A 13566-nucleotide genomic window follows, 5' to 3' on the forward strand; every position below is an offset into this window, starting at 1 on the left:
GGGATCACCCTGGAAATGTTACCCTCGAGAGACTGGAGCACTTTTCCTTTTGGTGTTTTTACCCTTGAGAGTACATGATGGGGAGCATCCTTGGGCCCCTGAGGTCCAGCCTCCAATGTCCATGGCATCTCTGGGCACAGGAGCCAGTGCCCCGCTGCCCCGCTATTAGGTGGGTGGGTTGCGAGGGACCACGCCTGTAGTAGTCGGCTCGGGGTGCCATACAAAGCACCACAGACTGGGCGGCTTAAATAACAGACAGTGTGGAGGCTGGGAAGTCCAAGACCAAGGTGCTGGCAGGTTCCCATCTGGTGAGGACTCTCTTCCTGGCTGGCAGATGGCCACCTTCTCGCATGTCCTCACACAGGGAGGAGAGCGAGCTCTGGTCTCTATTATTATCATTATTGTTGTTGTTGTTATTATTATTAGGACACTAATCCCATCATAGGGGCCCTACCCCTGTTACCTCATCTGACCCTAATTACCTCCCAAAGGCCCCACCTCCAAATACCTTCACACTGGGGGTTAGGACTTCAACATATGAGTGGGGAGGGGAGGGGGGAGGGGCGACACTCAGTCCATAACAAATCCCTATGTGTGCGGGGCCTTTTTCACTGTCCCCCTTGCCTGCTGTGCCCTGCACCTTCCCTCAGTCAGGCCCAGCTCAGTTTTCATCCCCTCCGTGAAGCTGCTGTGGGTGCCTGAGCCTTCCATGACCCACCTCTGGATGTCTGTGGCTCTTGAGTGCTAATTTGGCAGGTACTCCCACATCCATGGAGGCTACACACAGAGATCAGTAACCCCTCCAATTAGCGGTAGCCCCCAGGAGGGCAGAGAGGCTGGCCTCTTTGTACCTTCCCATCACTCAGCAGTAACAGATGCGCAGTTAGTGGACGCAAATGATTTTAATGATAACTTTGTTCCCCATCTTCTTCATTCTGAACGAGCCCGACCTGTTTCCTACCTGATCTTCCCCTTGGTGAGCTGTGCTCACTCAAGGAGAGAGACAGGGACTGACTCATCTCTGTGTTCTGTCTCCAGCCCAGCCGGCCCAAGTACAGACCCCCTCCACAAACCAACCTTCTGGCACCCAAGCTGCAATTCCAGGTAAACATGTAACCAGAGGGCTGGGGAAGCTCAGGGCCATTCCTCATCTCGGTCCTTCCTGAAATTCCATCCTCGTGCCTTAGAGGAGCAGTAGCCACCTGCTCGGGCAATGGAGACGGCCTCCATTGGCTCTTCTTGGGTACCCAGAAAAGAATTAACATACCCTTTATGATGTTTAAACATACCGTTTTGTGATGTTTAAAATAGTGGGGTTTTTTTTAAGATGTGTATTATATATACACATACCTGTCGGTTAATCATATCTGTCAAATTTGTAACACGATGATGGAATATAACTCTTTTCTGAAGAGTCCTGAAGGAGGAGACGTACTCAGTAGGTCAGTAACACACGTGGACCCATGGTATGCACCACGTCACGGGGAGGGCTGTTGGATGGAAGAGAGACCACCGTGTCTGTGCCGACTTCTAGCCAAGAGCCGTGTATGTCGCTCCGCCGTGTCTCCCAAACGGGGCCAATGAAATGCCCACACCTTGTTCTTTATTAGCTCCTGGAGAGCAAGTCCTGTTTCTCCCATGGAGCTCTTGTATCGTTTCTTTGTGCTCATGTTTGTAGCAGCTAATTGTCCACCTTCTTGCCTTGTCCCTGTGCCTGGTGCTTCTTTGCTTCTCCTGAATAGGTCCCTGAGGGTCTGTGTGCCAGCTCACCCACGCTCACCAGCCCTATGGAGTATCCATCTCCCGTAAACTCTCTGCACACCCCACCTCTCCACCGGCACAATGTCTTCAAGCGCCACAGCATGCGGGTAAGAGGGCTCTGCATGCTGGGTCCCAGCCAGGACCGAAGAGACTGATAGAGGGAGGTACCTGGGATACCGGGAACCCCACGTCCTCGGGCTCAGGAGGTGCCCTCCATGTGGCAGTCAGGCCACTGAGGGGCTCTGTGACTCCCTCTCCTCTGCAAGCACATCAGAGTTAAGGGGCCAAGCCACGTGCTGCTCTTGAGGACACCAGCTGGACCCAGACCTGCCCCATCCCTACTCTGGTACTGTGGCGAAGGATGTAAAATCTCCCCCCTTCCTTCAGCCCTGGCGATTGTGTGAAAGCTCATGGGAAGAGGGCAATCAAGCCTGATGGTGCCAGAAAAGTAAAAGATCCTGGAGGTTCCGCCCCGCTCTGCCCTTCCTGTCTGATTGTTGTGGTTGCTCAATCTCTCCTCGGTCAAAGGAAAGGCTTCCTTGTGGCTGCCACTCCTGCTGCTTTGTAAAAGTTGCTGCTGTACGAGAAGGAGCTTGGGGGCTAGTGTGGGGCTAAGCCACACCCTCCCCAGTCACCTCTTTATTTTCAGCTGCCAATGAGGCCCTGAGTATTTTGTGGACTAGCTTCTAATTGTCAAGTCTTGTTAAAAAAAAAAAAAAAAAGCACCTTTGCCTGTCCACTTGTAACTTGTCCTCACCCATCTTCTCCTTCAATACAAATGGTCCCTGTGGTCAGCTGCCATGAACACTTGATATATTTTACCAAACGGAGTCTTGATATGTGACATAACAGACTAAAACCCTTCTTATTTTAGCTCTAAGTCCATTACCATGCATGATATTTCAGACTCAGTATATAAGACTCTAAAAATTGAGGGGAAGCTACATTTCTATTATAATACATTTACAAAATGTAGGAAAGTATGTTGAGATATACTGTGCCGTTATTCTTAATTTAGTAAAACTTTGAAATGATTAAGATAACTTTGAATTCTAGGCAGTGAGATCTTAGTGGAATCAATATTCCCCTGACCTAGCTCATTTTTCTCTTTTACATTAATGTAACCAATTTATATCTTAGCATATACTTAACGATAATAAAACTGCATTTTTAAGCATGCACTATCATTTAGGCAGTGTTCAATTCCTCCACTCTCCTGCCCTTGACTCTTTATTCATAATTAATTGAGTTTTAGTGAGATTGGCTTTAAAATGTGTCCTTTCAGTAAGAAGGTATTTTGTACATTTGAGGGACGGCACTGCCTTTGTCTAATCCCTGATTCACCATAAGGACTTTGTTCAGTTCCGTAAAGACAGACTGTGCGGCAGGAAAAAAAGACCTTTTCTGTCAGGGGTTTAGAAGTACTTTCCATAAGGAAAGTCTGCCTAAAAGAACATAATGAGCATTTCTTAAAATAAGCAAAAAAAAAAAAAAAAAGTTAAAAACATAAACTCCATTTTATGGTATACATCAGAAACATCGAGAAAGCCTCTTCCAGGTAGAATGCTGAAAAGGTATAATAGGCTCCCTGCAAAGCATTTGAAAGCATTTAACAAAAATCAGAGATTTTTGTTCCCACAAAAACAATTTTTCTATTGACTAAGTCTATTGCTTGACTCATCTGAGAATCTGTGGGATTCCATACCAGAGTCAGGATGGCAGCAATCTCCCTCTTGAAGACCTCACAATTGAGGTTTAAAATAATAATAGAATTCAATAAACAGCACCTTTTTTAAGGGACACTTTGCTGGGCTCTGTCCTAGGTTCTGAAGGGAGAACTGCCTTCAGTGAGCTTACCATCAGCCAGAAGGAACAGGGCAGATGCATACGTGCCTGAAATGCAAACCAGAAAGCTGTGAGTGGCACAGAGGTACAGCGAAAGTGCAGTGGGAGTTCAGAGGGAAAACCAACTCTTTCCAGCTTCTTTTTTGCAGCTGGGCCTCAGTGGATGGGGAAGATTTGGAGGGGAAAATACTGGGATGCAGGGGATGAAAGAGGCAGAAGCATCAGCTGGTGCCAAGACTGAGTGATGGGAAACCATAGGATGAGTGCAGGAGCTGTTTGTCTAGAACAAGGAAGGTGCGTGTGGAGGTAGAAATAAGACTGGCAGGATGGGGGGTAGCCAATTTATAAAAGGTGTCAAAGCTTATCAGCGTCTTTTTAAAACACCACAAGGACCTGATTTATCTTTAAAATGACCAGCAATGTAAGCATTCATTGCCAGATAAGAACACCTGAGGTATACCTCAGACAAGTAAGCCCTGAAGAGGTCCAATTTAAAAAAAAAAAAATCATTCACTCCTTGAGTGTTATGAGACAATTGGAAGACATAAGAACACATCTACCAATGCACGTTAAAATATTTGGTCGGGTGGTGATCAGGCCTGGCGCATACTAGACATTTGAGCGGTAGGAATCTTCTTTTGGCAATTACAAAACTACATAGTGTTTTCTTGAGTCTGGCAACTCCTTCTACTGGTATTTACTCTAGTCTTCCTCAGTCTGTACATTTTTCTTATACCTGGAGATTCCTAACTCTATCTTCAGAATGTTTGACACTTAGTTTCTATTTGTCACTATTTGTCAATAGCCTACGGTAGACATGCCATTGTGTTTGCAGGTGTTGGCATTTAACTGAGGATATTTACAGCCTTAAAATCCCCTCATTTGGGGGCATCAGCTGTTGTGAAGTAAATCTTATTTATTTTTATCAATTCTATGATTATGAAATACTCTTATGTTCTGAAATTTGCTTTACTAAAATAAGATCTAACTCAGTAGCTCTCAACTCCAAGGGGACATTTGGTGACATCTGGAGACATTTTTGTTAAACAACTGGGGAGGTGCTGTAGGCGTCTAGTGGGTGGAGTTGCTGTAAGCATCCTACAGGGTACAGGAAATCTTACCCCCAATAGTGAATTATCTGGCCCCAATGTTAATTGTGCTGAGGTTGAGAAACCCCGGTCTACTATTGGTTACTTGGACCCATGGGAACAGGGACACTGCATATTTAACCATCACTGCCCTCCCAGCACCCAGCTCCATCCCTGCCACATAGTAGCTGCTTAATAAACAGTTATTGAATAGAGTAACGAACAAAGAATATTTCAGCAAGAAAATAAATGTATGAGGAGAAGTATTGTTAGAAACTGAGAGCAGTAATTGTAGCTGAACAAGCCTAGGAGAAACATACCAATGTAACTATTTTCAAACTGTGTGTTATATTCAAGTGTGTTTTAGAGACTTTGGTGGGATAATCTTTTTTAGAGGCTTGGCAGAGACTATGCCTTGCTAAAGTAGACTGAGAATAATTTTTAGCATTTTATGTAAGTGACTTGTATGTAAACTGGCCAGTTCAAAGGAAAGGATCTGAGTGGCTTGCCAACCTGAATGTCATGGAAAGCCCACATGCGCTTGGCAAAGGCCGCCCCAGGATTTATGCAATCAAAAGAATGCCAATAACACTCCTATGTCCAGGAGACCCAAGTAATCTTGTGCAGCAGAAAAAAAGCAAGCCAGTTTAAAGGGACTGAGCAGATATTTATATAAATGAACCATGGGGAAGATTGAGGGAAGAGAATTAATAGGAAAACATGCAACACCTTCTGTTTAAGAAATAGCAGGTAGAACTATGAATAGATCCAAAGCCCCACACATGAGTTAAAACAGGGTTAGATTCATAAAGCTAGGGAGAGGAAGCATTTATTGCGTATCTATAGATCCTTATTTCTTTAAATTTTGTTCTTCACTTTATCTCTTAGCTCATGCATCTGTTTTAACCTTTGGTTAAATAACCCAAGCTACTTTCTTAATCAAGAGTCTGTTCTAATAAAGAGGCATGATCATGGGCGTGCGCTGTGCTTCCACCTCCTCTCAGCTTCCACCCCACTGTGGACAGCTCTGGGGAAATCACACCACTGCTCCTCAAAGCCTCCAGACCTGCCATCGCGGTCTTAGGTGGCGATAAGCGCCCAAGGCTTCCCAGAGGGCTGGCTTTGCACTTCCAACTGTACTAAGTGACAGCAGCCATGACAAATGCCAACTGAGAAAATACTATTAGGACAGCTATTTGAAAATAAAATGGTAGTGACAGATCATGTGATCGTTTGAAAACAATGCCTGTTAAACTGTGTGCGCTTGGGTTCGGCATTTCACTGACACACAGGCGTGTGTTCGCGGCTGACGGACCCACAAATAACTGTCTGCATAGATGGCTGCAGACTTAAGGACCACTTTACAAGAAAAAGGCAGCCAGTGAGGCCAAGGCGTGTGGCTCCCACAAGGCTCTTCGGAGGGTTGTCCCTCCTGGGTGTGGGGACTGGACTGACCGTGTCCTCTCCTGTCTCCCCGCTGTCCTCCCAGGAGGAGGACTTCGTCCGGCCCAGCAGCCGAGAGGAGGCCCAGCAGCTGTGGGAGGCCGAGAGGGTGAAGATGCGGCAGCTCCTAGACCAGCAGCACAGGCAGATGGTAGAGGACCACCAGTGGCTGAGGCGGGAGGAGAGATCCCTGGTGAGCGGCCGCTGAGCCCGGGGCGAACGGGTGCATTCCCCGCGGTGCCGCTGGACCGTTCTGATAACCGCGCTCCCCCGGGAGAGATGTCCAGGCCGCCGTGTCACTTTGTGTCCCTTTTCGCCTCCCCAGCTGGCTAGAGCGAGCGCTCTCCGTGCATCCTTGGGGGCTTTAGTTCTAGAATCCTAAGTCCCCTGCTTTGGTTTCCTCCTCTGCAGGACCCCATGGTTTACATGAATGACAAGTCCCCGTTGGTAAGTCACCGGGAGAGGTCTCTGCCTTAGGGGGAAGGCCTGGGAGGGCCTGGCAGTCAGCGGGACCCCGGCTCCAGGCCTGCCCATCTCTTCCTTTCTGCCTCTCACCTCGGGAGCACGTCTTTCCCCTTCACTCTGATCTCCACAGGCTCCTTCCCTGAGCTCACACTTGAGCTGCACCCTTAGCGCCGCCTTCCTCGGCCACAGGGCCCCCAGGTCGCTTCCGGTCAGGAGGTTCCCAGGTCCTCCTGCAGCTATGATCTCTAAACCTCTAAATGGACACCTGGGGGTGGGGAACAGGCCAAGGAGGGACGTGGGTGGTCCCAGAGCCGCATCAGTGACCTGTTCTCTTTCCTTCCTTCCAGACCCCAGAGAAGGAGGTCGGCTACAGTAAGTGTGAGCGCCCTTCCTCTTGGTGGGAGTTTCCTCTTGACATCTTGTGAGCAGCCGCCATCCCTGCCCAGGGCAGAGAGCGGCAAAGGGAGTGTGTTTGCAGTTGGAAGAAACGTCTGCCCTGTTTGAGTTCAGAGTGTGCAGAGAAGCGCAGTTGGGTAGTTGATATCCACCACCTCCCACCCTCCACCCCACCCCGATCCCCCTCCGTCTGCCGCCCCTGTTCCCACCTCTCTGGGTGGCTGCATTTATTTGGAGGAGTTGGTGATCCTTCCTTTCTCCCACCCACTCCGTTGGAGGCTCAAAAGTAGCTCCACCCGTCTCTCCCAGGCAATGCTCCTCCTCCCCAGGCCCCAGGGACAGAAGAGAGAAAGAGGGCGGGGCCCACTGAGCCCGCAGGGTCTTTCCTGGAGCCTAAAGACCCTCTGCTGCAGGCTGGCCGGGTGGAGTCGACAGTGAGCCAGGCTCTTCATCACCATGGGGGGGGGGGACTGATGACGATGGTGATGGTGATGGTGACGATGGCAGCGACCAATGACAATGACAAGCACTGGCCCAAGGTGCTGAAAAATGTCAACTCGTTTAATCCCACAGCAGTCCTTCCTATATGACAGGTACAATTTATTACTATGCCCATTTTACAAAGGACATGAAACAGGCACAGAAAGGTCAAGTGACTTACCCACAGTGATTAGCAGAGCTAATGATTAGTCATTAGCAGAGCTCAGATCTGCTCAGATTTGAGCCCAGGCAGTCTGGCTCCTGCAGGGTCCCTTCTGAGCGAACCCTCCCATTTGACAGAAGACAGTTAAGGGCCGGGGACTGTCAGTAAGCTGCCCCAGGTCACCCAGCTCCCTGGTGGCAGGGGTGAGAGTAGACCCAGGTCTTCTGACGTCTACTCCAGGCAGCTCCACAGGGCTTGTGTGTGCCTTTGCTCATCAGAGTGGGGGGAAAATAGCATGCTGCTTCTACAAGTTCACTTCCTTGACCCCCCAAATGGCCAAAGCAGACAAGAGGGAAGCCTCACAAATCTACTGCACAGTGGCTGTTGCACCTGGGTGGGGCTCCACGGATACCTTCTGCCTGCAGAGTGGGCTTCTCCCTCATGACTGTCAAGGTCAGGGCGTCAGGGCCCAGGGTGCAGCAGCCCCGAGGCTGGAACACCCCCTGCCGTCACTCCATCTCTGCGTGACTTTGGCTTTTTCTGTCTTTGAAATGGACAATAGTGCTTGTCCCTGACTACAGAGGACCAGGGAGGCCGGAGGTTATTTTCCCCGCCATCGTCCTGGGATTCGGGTTTCATTTCCCCGGGTCTCCTGGTAGTAGTGGAGAGGGGCTTTGCTGGGTTATCAGCAGGTGCGAAGGGAGGGGTCGGGGTGCTGAGAACACCCTGCGCTCACTGTGCCGCCTCCCCCCTTGCAGCGGAGTTCACGGGCCCCCCAGAGAAGCCACCGAGGCTGGGCGCGCAGGTACGTGCTGGCTCTGCTGAAGCTGGCCTTGTCTAAGGCCACACGGCTAATTCATAGAAAAGCAAAGGGAAGGCCCGTGCCCTGTCTCCCGTGCCCCCTGCCTGACCTGGAGGAAAGCTCACTGGTCCAGCCCGAGGAGCAGGAGGTGTGGCCCGCCTCCCTTTCTCGAGCTGCGCTTTGGCTCCCGGCACCCACGTGGTTCTGGGGCCGATGCTGGTTGCTTCACTCTGGAACAGCGGTTCTCAGCCTTGGTTACCCATTAGAATCCTCTGACAAGCTTTGAAACCGCGTGGCCCCCAGGCCCAGGTGATGGTTCAGTTGGTCTGGTGTGAGGCCGGCCACCAGTATTTTTTTAAGACTCCCAGGCAGACTCTAATGTGAGAACCACTGCCCTGGAAGCAGAAGGGAGGGAGGCACCCCCAGGACAGGGCGCTACTATTTCGGAGAAGTCTTCACCAGTTGGGCTGGTGGCTGAGTTGGCACCGGTAGTGCCTGCCCAGGAAAGAATGGCTGTGTGCCCCTGACTCGCCACCCTCCCCTCGGGCCCTCTGCTTCTCTTCCCCCGCCCACACAGTCCATCCAGCCCACAGCCAACCTGGACCGGACCGACGACCTGGTGTACCTCAACGTCATGGAGCTGGTGCGGGCTGTGCTGGATCTCAAGAATGAGCTCTGCCAGCTGCCCCCCGAGGGCTACGTGGTGGTGGTGAAGGTGAGAGGCAGGGCGGAGCCGTGGCCTGGGGAGGCGGGCTGCTCAGCCCTGGAAGGAAGGGGGAGGGGCCGAGCATCCCAGGCTGCCGAGTAAGTGCCTCTCCCAGGAAGACCCCCATTAGAGCCAGGTGGTCAAAGGGAGTCTAGTCCCAGGTAGCCTCGGAAGGCAGGCACCATCCCAGGAGGGCTCTCCCCAAGGGAGACGTGGCTTTCTCAAAAAAAGCAAAGCTGACGGTCGCCCCGCCCCTTTCTCTCCCAGAACGTGGGCCTGACGCTGCGGAAGCTCATCGGGAGTGTGGACGACCTCCTGCCTTCCTTGCCGTCGTCTTCACGGACAGAGGTGAGTGTCCTCGTGCCAGTCGGTGCCATCAGCTGTCACTTGCCCCCTTCACCTGCCCCAGCTGTGTTTCGCACAGGAGACTCAGAAGGGCCGCCTGGGGCAGCCTCATCTGTGCTGGGAGCCTCCAGCGGATGGCTCTGCACGGCATATCTCGGAAGGCACCACAAGGGGGCGGAGTTGGCACCCAGGGACCCGGCCGGCTTCCTAGGGCGAATTTCCTAGTTTAGGTCTCAGATGGTTGTGGTGACTTCTTATTGCGTGAGGACAAGCAAAGGATGACACACCCTCCTTTTTACCGCCCCCTGTGATTCTTTGTCTAGTACCCTCCATACTAAGGTCAAGGTGAGTGTGTCACGGAAATAGCCGTTAAAGTTTCTTCAATTGATCATTTAATCGATTTTCTTTAAGTGAGAAACAATCACTGAAAACGAAAATGGGAGTGTTGGTGCTCTAACTTGAGATGGTCCCAGTGGTAGGCAGAGTGATGCCCCCTAAGATGTCTACATCCTCAGAACCTGTGACTATGTGACCTTACATGACAAAAGGGACTTTGCAGATGGGATTAAGTGAAGGATCTTGAGATTATGCAAGTGGGTCCAATGTAGTCACAAGGGTCCTTGTAAGAGGGAGGTGGAAGCAGAGCAGAGGACTTGTGAGTCGGAGAAGGAGATGTGATGATAGAAGCAGAGATTGGAATGATGCCACTGCTGGAAGGATCCACAAGCCAAGGAAGGCAGCAGCCTTTCAGAGCTGCAAAAGGCAGGGAACAGGTTCTCCCCTCGAGCCTGCAGAAGGAACGCAGCCCAGCTGTCACCTTGACATTAGCCCCATGGGACCCATTCCAGACTTCTGACCTCCAGAACTGTAAGAGAATAAACCTGCGTTGTTTTAAGCCACGGCGTTTGTGGTAATTTGTTACTGCAGAACTGGAAACTGAGGCTGTGCCTCTGAACATGTGTTGGTTTTCTGTCTGGAAACCAGCCACAGGCTCCAGCAGAACACCGCACCCCCTGCCAGGCTGTAGCTTGACCCACCCTCTCCCAGTGGTCAGCAATGTGACACAGGTGACCACTGCATCCCACCACTGTCCCCACTGTGACCACGCATAGGGCAGGAGGGTCTGGGCATTTCCCGGGCTCCCTCTGGGTGGCAGCAAGAACCCAGAGGAGCCCCTGCCCAGGCTGTCCTGTCCGGCTTGAGAACGCCAGTCATTCATTTCACTTGATAAATATCTCTTGAGTGCCAAGTACATGTTCAGCAGTGCACTAGGCATGGGGATATGGCGGTAAATAAAACCCTACAGCCCAAACCGCTGTCCCTGATCTCTTGATTTGATGGTAGACAGTTACCAGATGAGTGAATGCACTTGACCCCTGACCATTCACTCCAAGTCGGGCCAGCACGAGGGCATGATGGCACAAAGGGAGGGTCTCTGGGGCTGGATCGGAGGGGGCTGGTGTAGGCGGGCTGGGGCCTGGGGTGCCCGCAGTGTCTGTCCTTGCTGACCTGGCCCCCAGCCCGCACTGGCCTTGGATTCAGCCTAAGCCTAGGTCAGACCCGCCCCCCAGAGAACGTCCGACTTCCTGGGCCAGCGCCAGGTGGACTCCCGTGTGGCTTCCCCATCCTCCCGGCCTGCACGTCGCAGCCCCTCAGGGTCCCAGCCCCTCCCGTGTGCTCTTTCTACAGATCGAGGGGACCCAGAAACTGCTCAACAAGGACCTGGCGGAGCTCATCAATAAGATGCGACTGGCGCAGCAAAACGCCGTGACCTCCCTGAGTGAGGAGTGCAAACGGCAGATGCTCACCGCCTCCCACACGCTGGCTGTGGATGCCAAGAACCTGCTGGACGCTGTGGACCAGGCCAAGGTTCTGGCCAACCTGGCCCAGCCGCCGGCAGAGTGAAGAGGGCAATGCCCCGCCGCCTGCGTCTCCGCCCCCGCCCGCCGTGTCCCTCCCTGCCCCGGCCCCTGCCTGACCTTCGGTCCTGTGGGTCCCCCCGGGGGGTGGCAGGCGAGGAGAGTCCTTCTTCCCCTGCCATTTTGCACATCCCCTCTCCCCACCCCGCCCCCAGACTGTGCTGCTCAGGCCGCAGCTGGACAGAGGTGCCTCAGGGCTGCAGACGGCAGGGCGTGACAAAGAGGGCTCAGAGGGAGCGTGGCCGCTGTCCGCCAGCCGCTGCTGCCTGGCCTGAGGGGGTCACGCGGGGGCCCCTTGCGGCCACGCCGGCTTTACGCATCGTGTAAAGCGCAGCGGGGAACCAAGCTCTTCCTTCTCCTTCCTCCCCCGCCCACGGAGCCCCGCCCCACGCCGTGCACAGGGGGCGGGGCCGGGAGGGGCTCTCTCTGGGGAGGCGGGCGGCTGGTGCCATGAGGGAGGGACCTGGCTTTCTTGTACAGTGTATAGTGGAATTTATTTAATGTGCGTTTGGTCTGGACTGGCAGCCGTGTGTCCCCCTGAGGGGAGACCTGGGACAGTCCAGGGACAAGCTACTGGGAGTCGGGACACGGGAGGCTGTGTTTTCCACGCGCCAAGAGGGGAGAAGGGGAGAGACGAGGCCAAACTGGACTGGGGCGCGACCCGCATTCCTCGCCCCCTTTCCGTTCTTCCCTCCCTGGTCCCTTCCTTCTCTCTTCTTACTTGTCTTCTCTCCCGCTTTCTCATCCACTCCCTCCCTCCCGTTCTTGTGTTTGTGTAGAACACTCTTTTACCTTCTTTCTATTTGACTTGTGGATGAATTAAAATTGTACCATTTGCTTTGTGGTTTGATTGTTTTGTTTGTTTGACCTTCGGGGCGGGTAACGATGACCTCCGGCCGCGGCCCTGGAAGGAATCGATTGTGCTTACTTTGGGCGAAGATCAAAAGCTGAAGCCAGGGCTCAACCCCCCGGGGCACGCGGTGATGCCAGGGCCGCGGGGTCAGGCGCTTGCCGCAGGCCTTTGCCCCCCCCCCCCCACCCCGCACCTGAGCCAAGGGCGACTTTCCAGTGGGGTCCCAGGCAGCCCCTCCAGGGCCACACAGGGATGCCAATGGCACTCTCCCAGCTGCCATCAAATAGCCAGGGCTCTGAGGGGCTGGGGTGGTCCCGGGGGTGCTGGGGAGGGGTCCCACAGCTGACTGAGCAGGCCTTCAGCTTTATTTGATCTCTTTACTCACTTGCCAATTGGGTGGGAAACAGAATAACCAGAGGGAACATCGCTGCACCAGGAGGTCCAGTCTGGGAGCACCACTGCTCCAGGAGAGCCAGCGGGGAGGACGGGGGAGGTTGCAGCTGCGTCCGCAGAGCAGGAGGAACCAGAAACCAGAATGGCCTCTGAGTGGGGGGTCTCGCAGAGAACTGAGGCAGGAGGACTGGGCCCGCTGTGGCAGGGTCCCCCGGGGTCTGTCAGGGAGAGCAAGTGGGGCTTAGAAGGAGGGGACTCCGAAGGTCAGAGAGAACTAGATGCTTGCCCTGCTTGGCTGCTCATCCAGGGTCCCCACCCTGTCCGGAGGACCCAGTGCCGCATCTGTTAGGGCTGACGTTCTGCCTTCGGGCTGGACGGTGCTGGGGTGAGGCCCGATCCCGCCGGCAGCTCCTCTCAGTTCAGGGCGAGGGACTGCGGGATTCCAAGGGGCAGGACAGGCTGCACAGGGCCGGTCAGAAGACATCGCGGGGCTCCGGGTAAGAAGGGCGGGCAGGCTGGGAAGGGAAGGGTTCCTGCAACGTCTCGGGGTCCAAAGCCATCCAGCTCATTCCTCTCAGCTCCTCAGAGCAAAAGTCCTGGACGCCTGGGGGTCGACCACCACTCACCCTGTGCGGGAGGGAGGGAGCGCACCGCGGGCTTGAGTTGGGTCAGGAATGGCTGGAGGTGTCCTTCTGGTTTGTCCATGCGCATTGAAGGACAGATAGCGCCCCTGAAGATGGGGAGTCTCAGTGCGGCCACACCTCTCGGAGGGCCGGCTGGTGCTGAGCCGGTCTGCAACGGGGAAGGCCGGGGGCTAAAGGTAGGGGGAAGTCTGGGCTGTCACAAGAGCTTCCAGGTGGGTGGGACGGCCCAGCTACCTGCATCCGCCCCACTTGTGGCCCTGCTC

At 53.6% G+C, this 13566-nt stretch overlaps 1 protein-coding gene across 2 annotated transcripts in view; it reads left to right on the forward strand.

Moving 5' to 3' along the window:
* PTK2B (protein tyrosine kinase 2 beta) overlaps positions 1–12238 on the forward strand; it is a 128295-nt gene extending 116057 nt beyond the window's left edge. For both annotated transcript variants that reach the window (XM_061200723.1, XM_061200724.1), the window contains exons 23-31: positions 1039–1104; positions 1743–1868; positions 6184–6330; positions 6549–6584; positions 6950–6974; positions 8400–8446; positions 9021–9158; positions 9417–9497; positions 11184–12238. In XM_061200723.1, coding sequence (XP_061056706.1) covers positions 1039–1104; positions 1743–1868; positions 6184–6330; positions 6549–6584; positions 6950–6974; positions 8400–8446; positions 9021–9158; positions 9417–9497; positions 11184–11399 — 882 coding nt within the window. In that variant the 3' untranslated portion in view covers positions 11400–12238. The remainder of the gene's footprint in view (positions 1–1038; positions 1105–1742; positions 1869–6183; positions 6331–6548; positions 6585–6949; positions 6975–8399; positions 8447–9020; positions 9159–9416; positions 9498–11183) is intronic.
* Positions 12239–13566: the final 1328 nt, after the last annotated feature.

The sequence above is a fragment of the Eubalaena glacialis genome, chromosome 9, assembly GCF_028564815.1.
Source record: "Eubalaena glacialis isolate mEubGla1 chromosome 9, mEubGla1.1.hap2.+ XY, whole genome shotgun sequence".
NCBI classification, from domain to species: Eukaryota; Metazoa; Chordata; class Mammalia; order Artiodactyla; family Balaenidae; genus Eubalaena; species Eubalaena glacialis.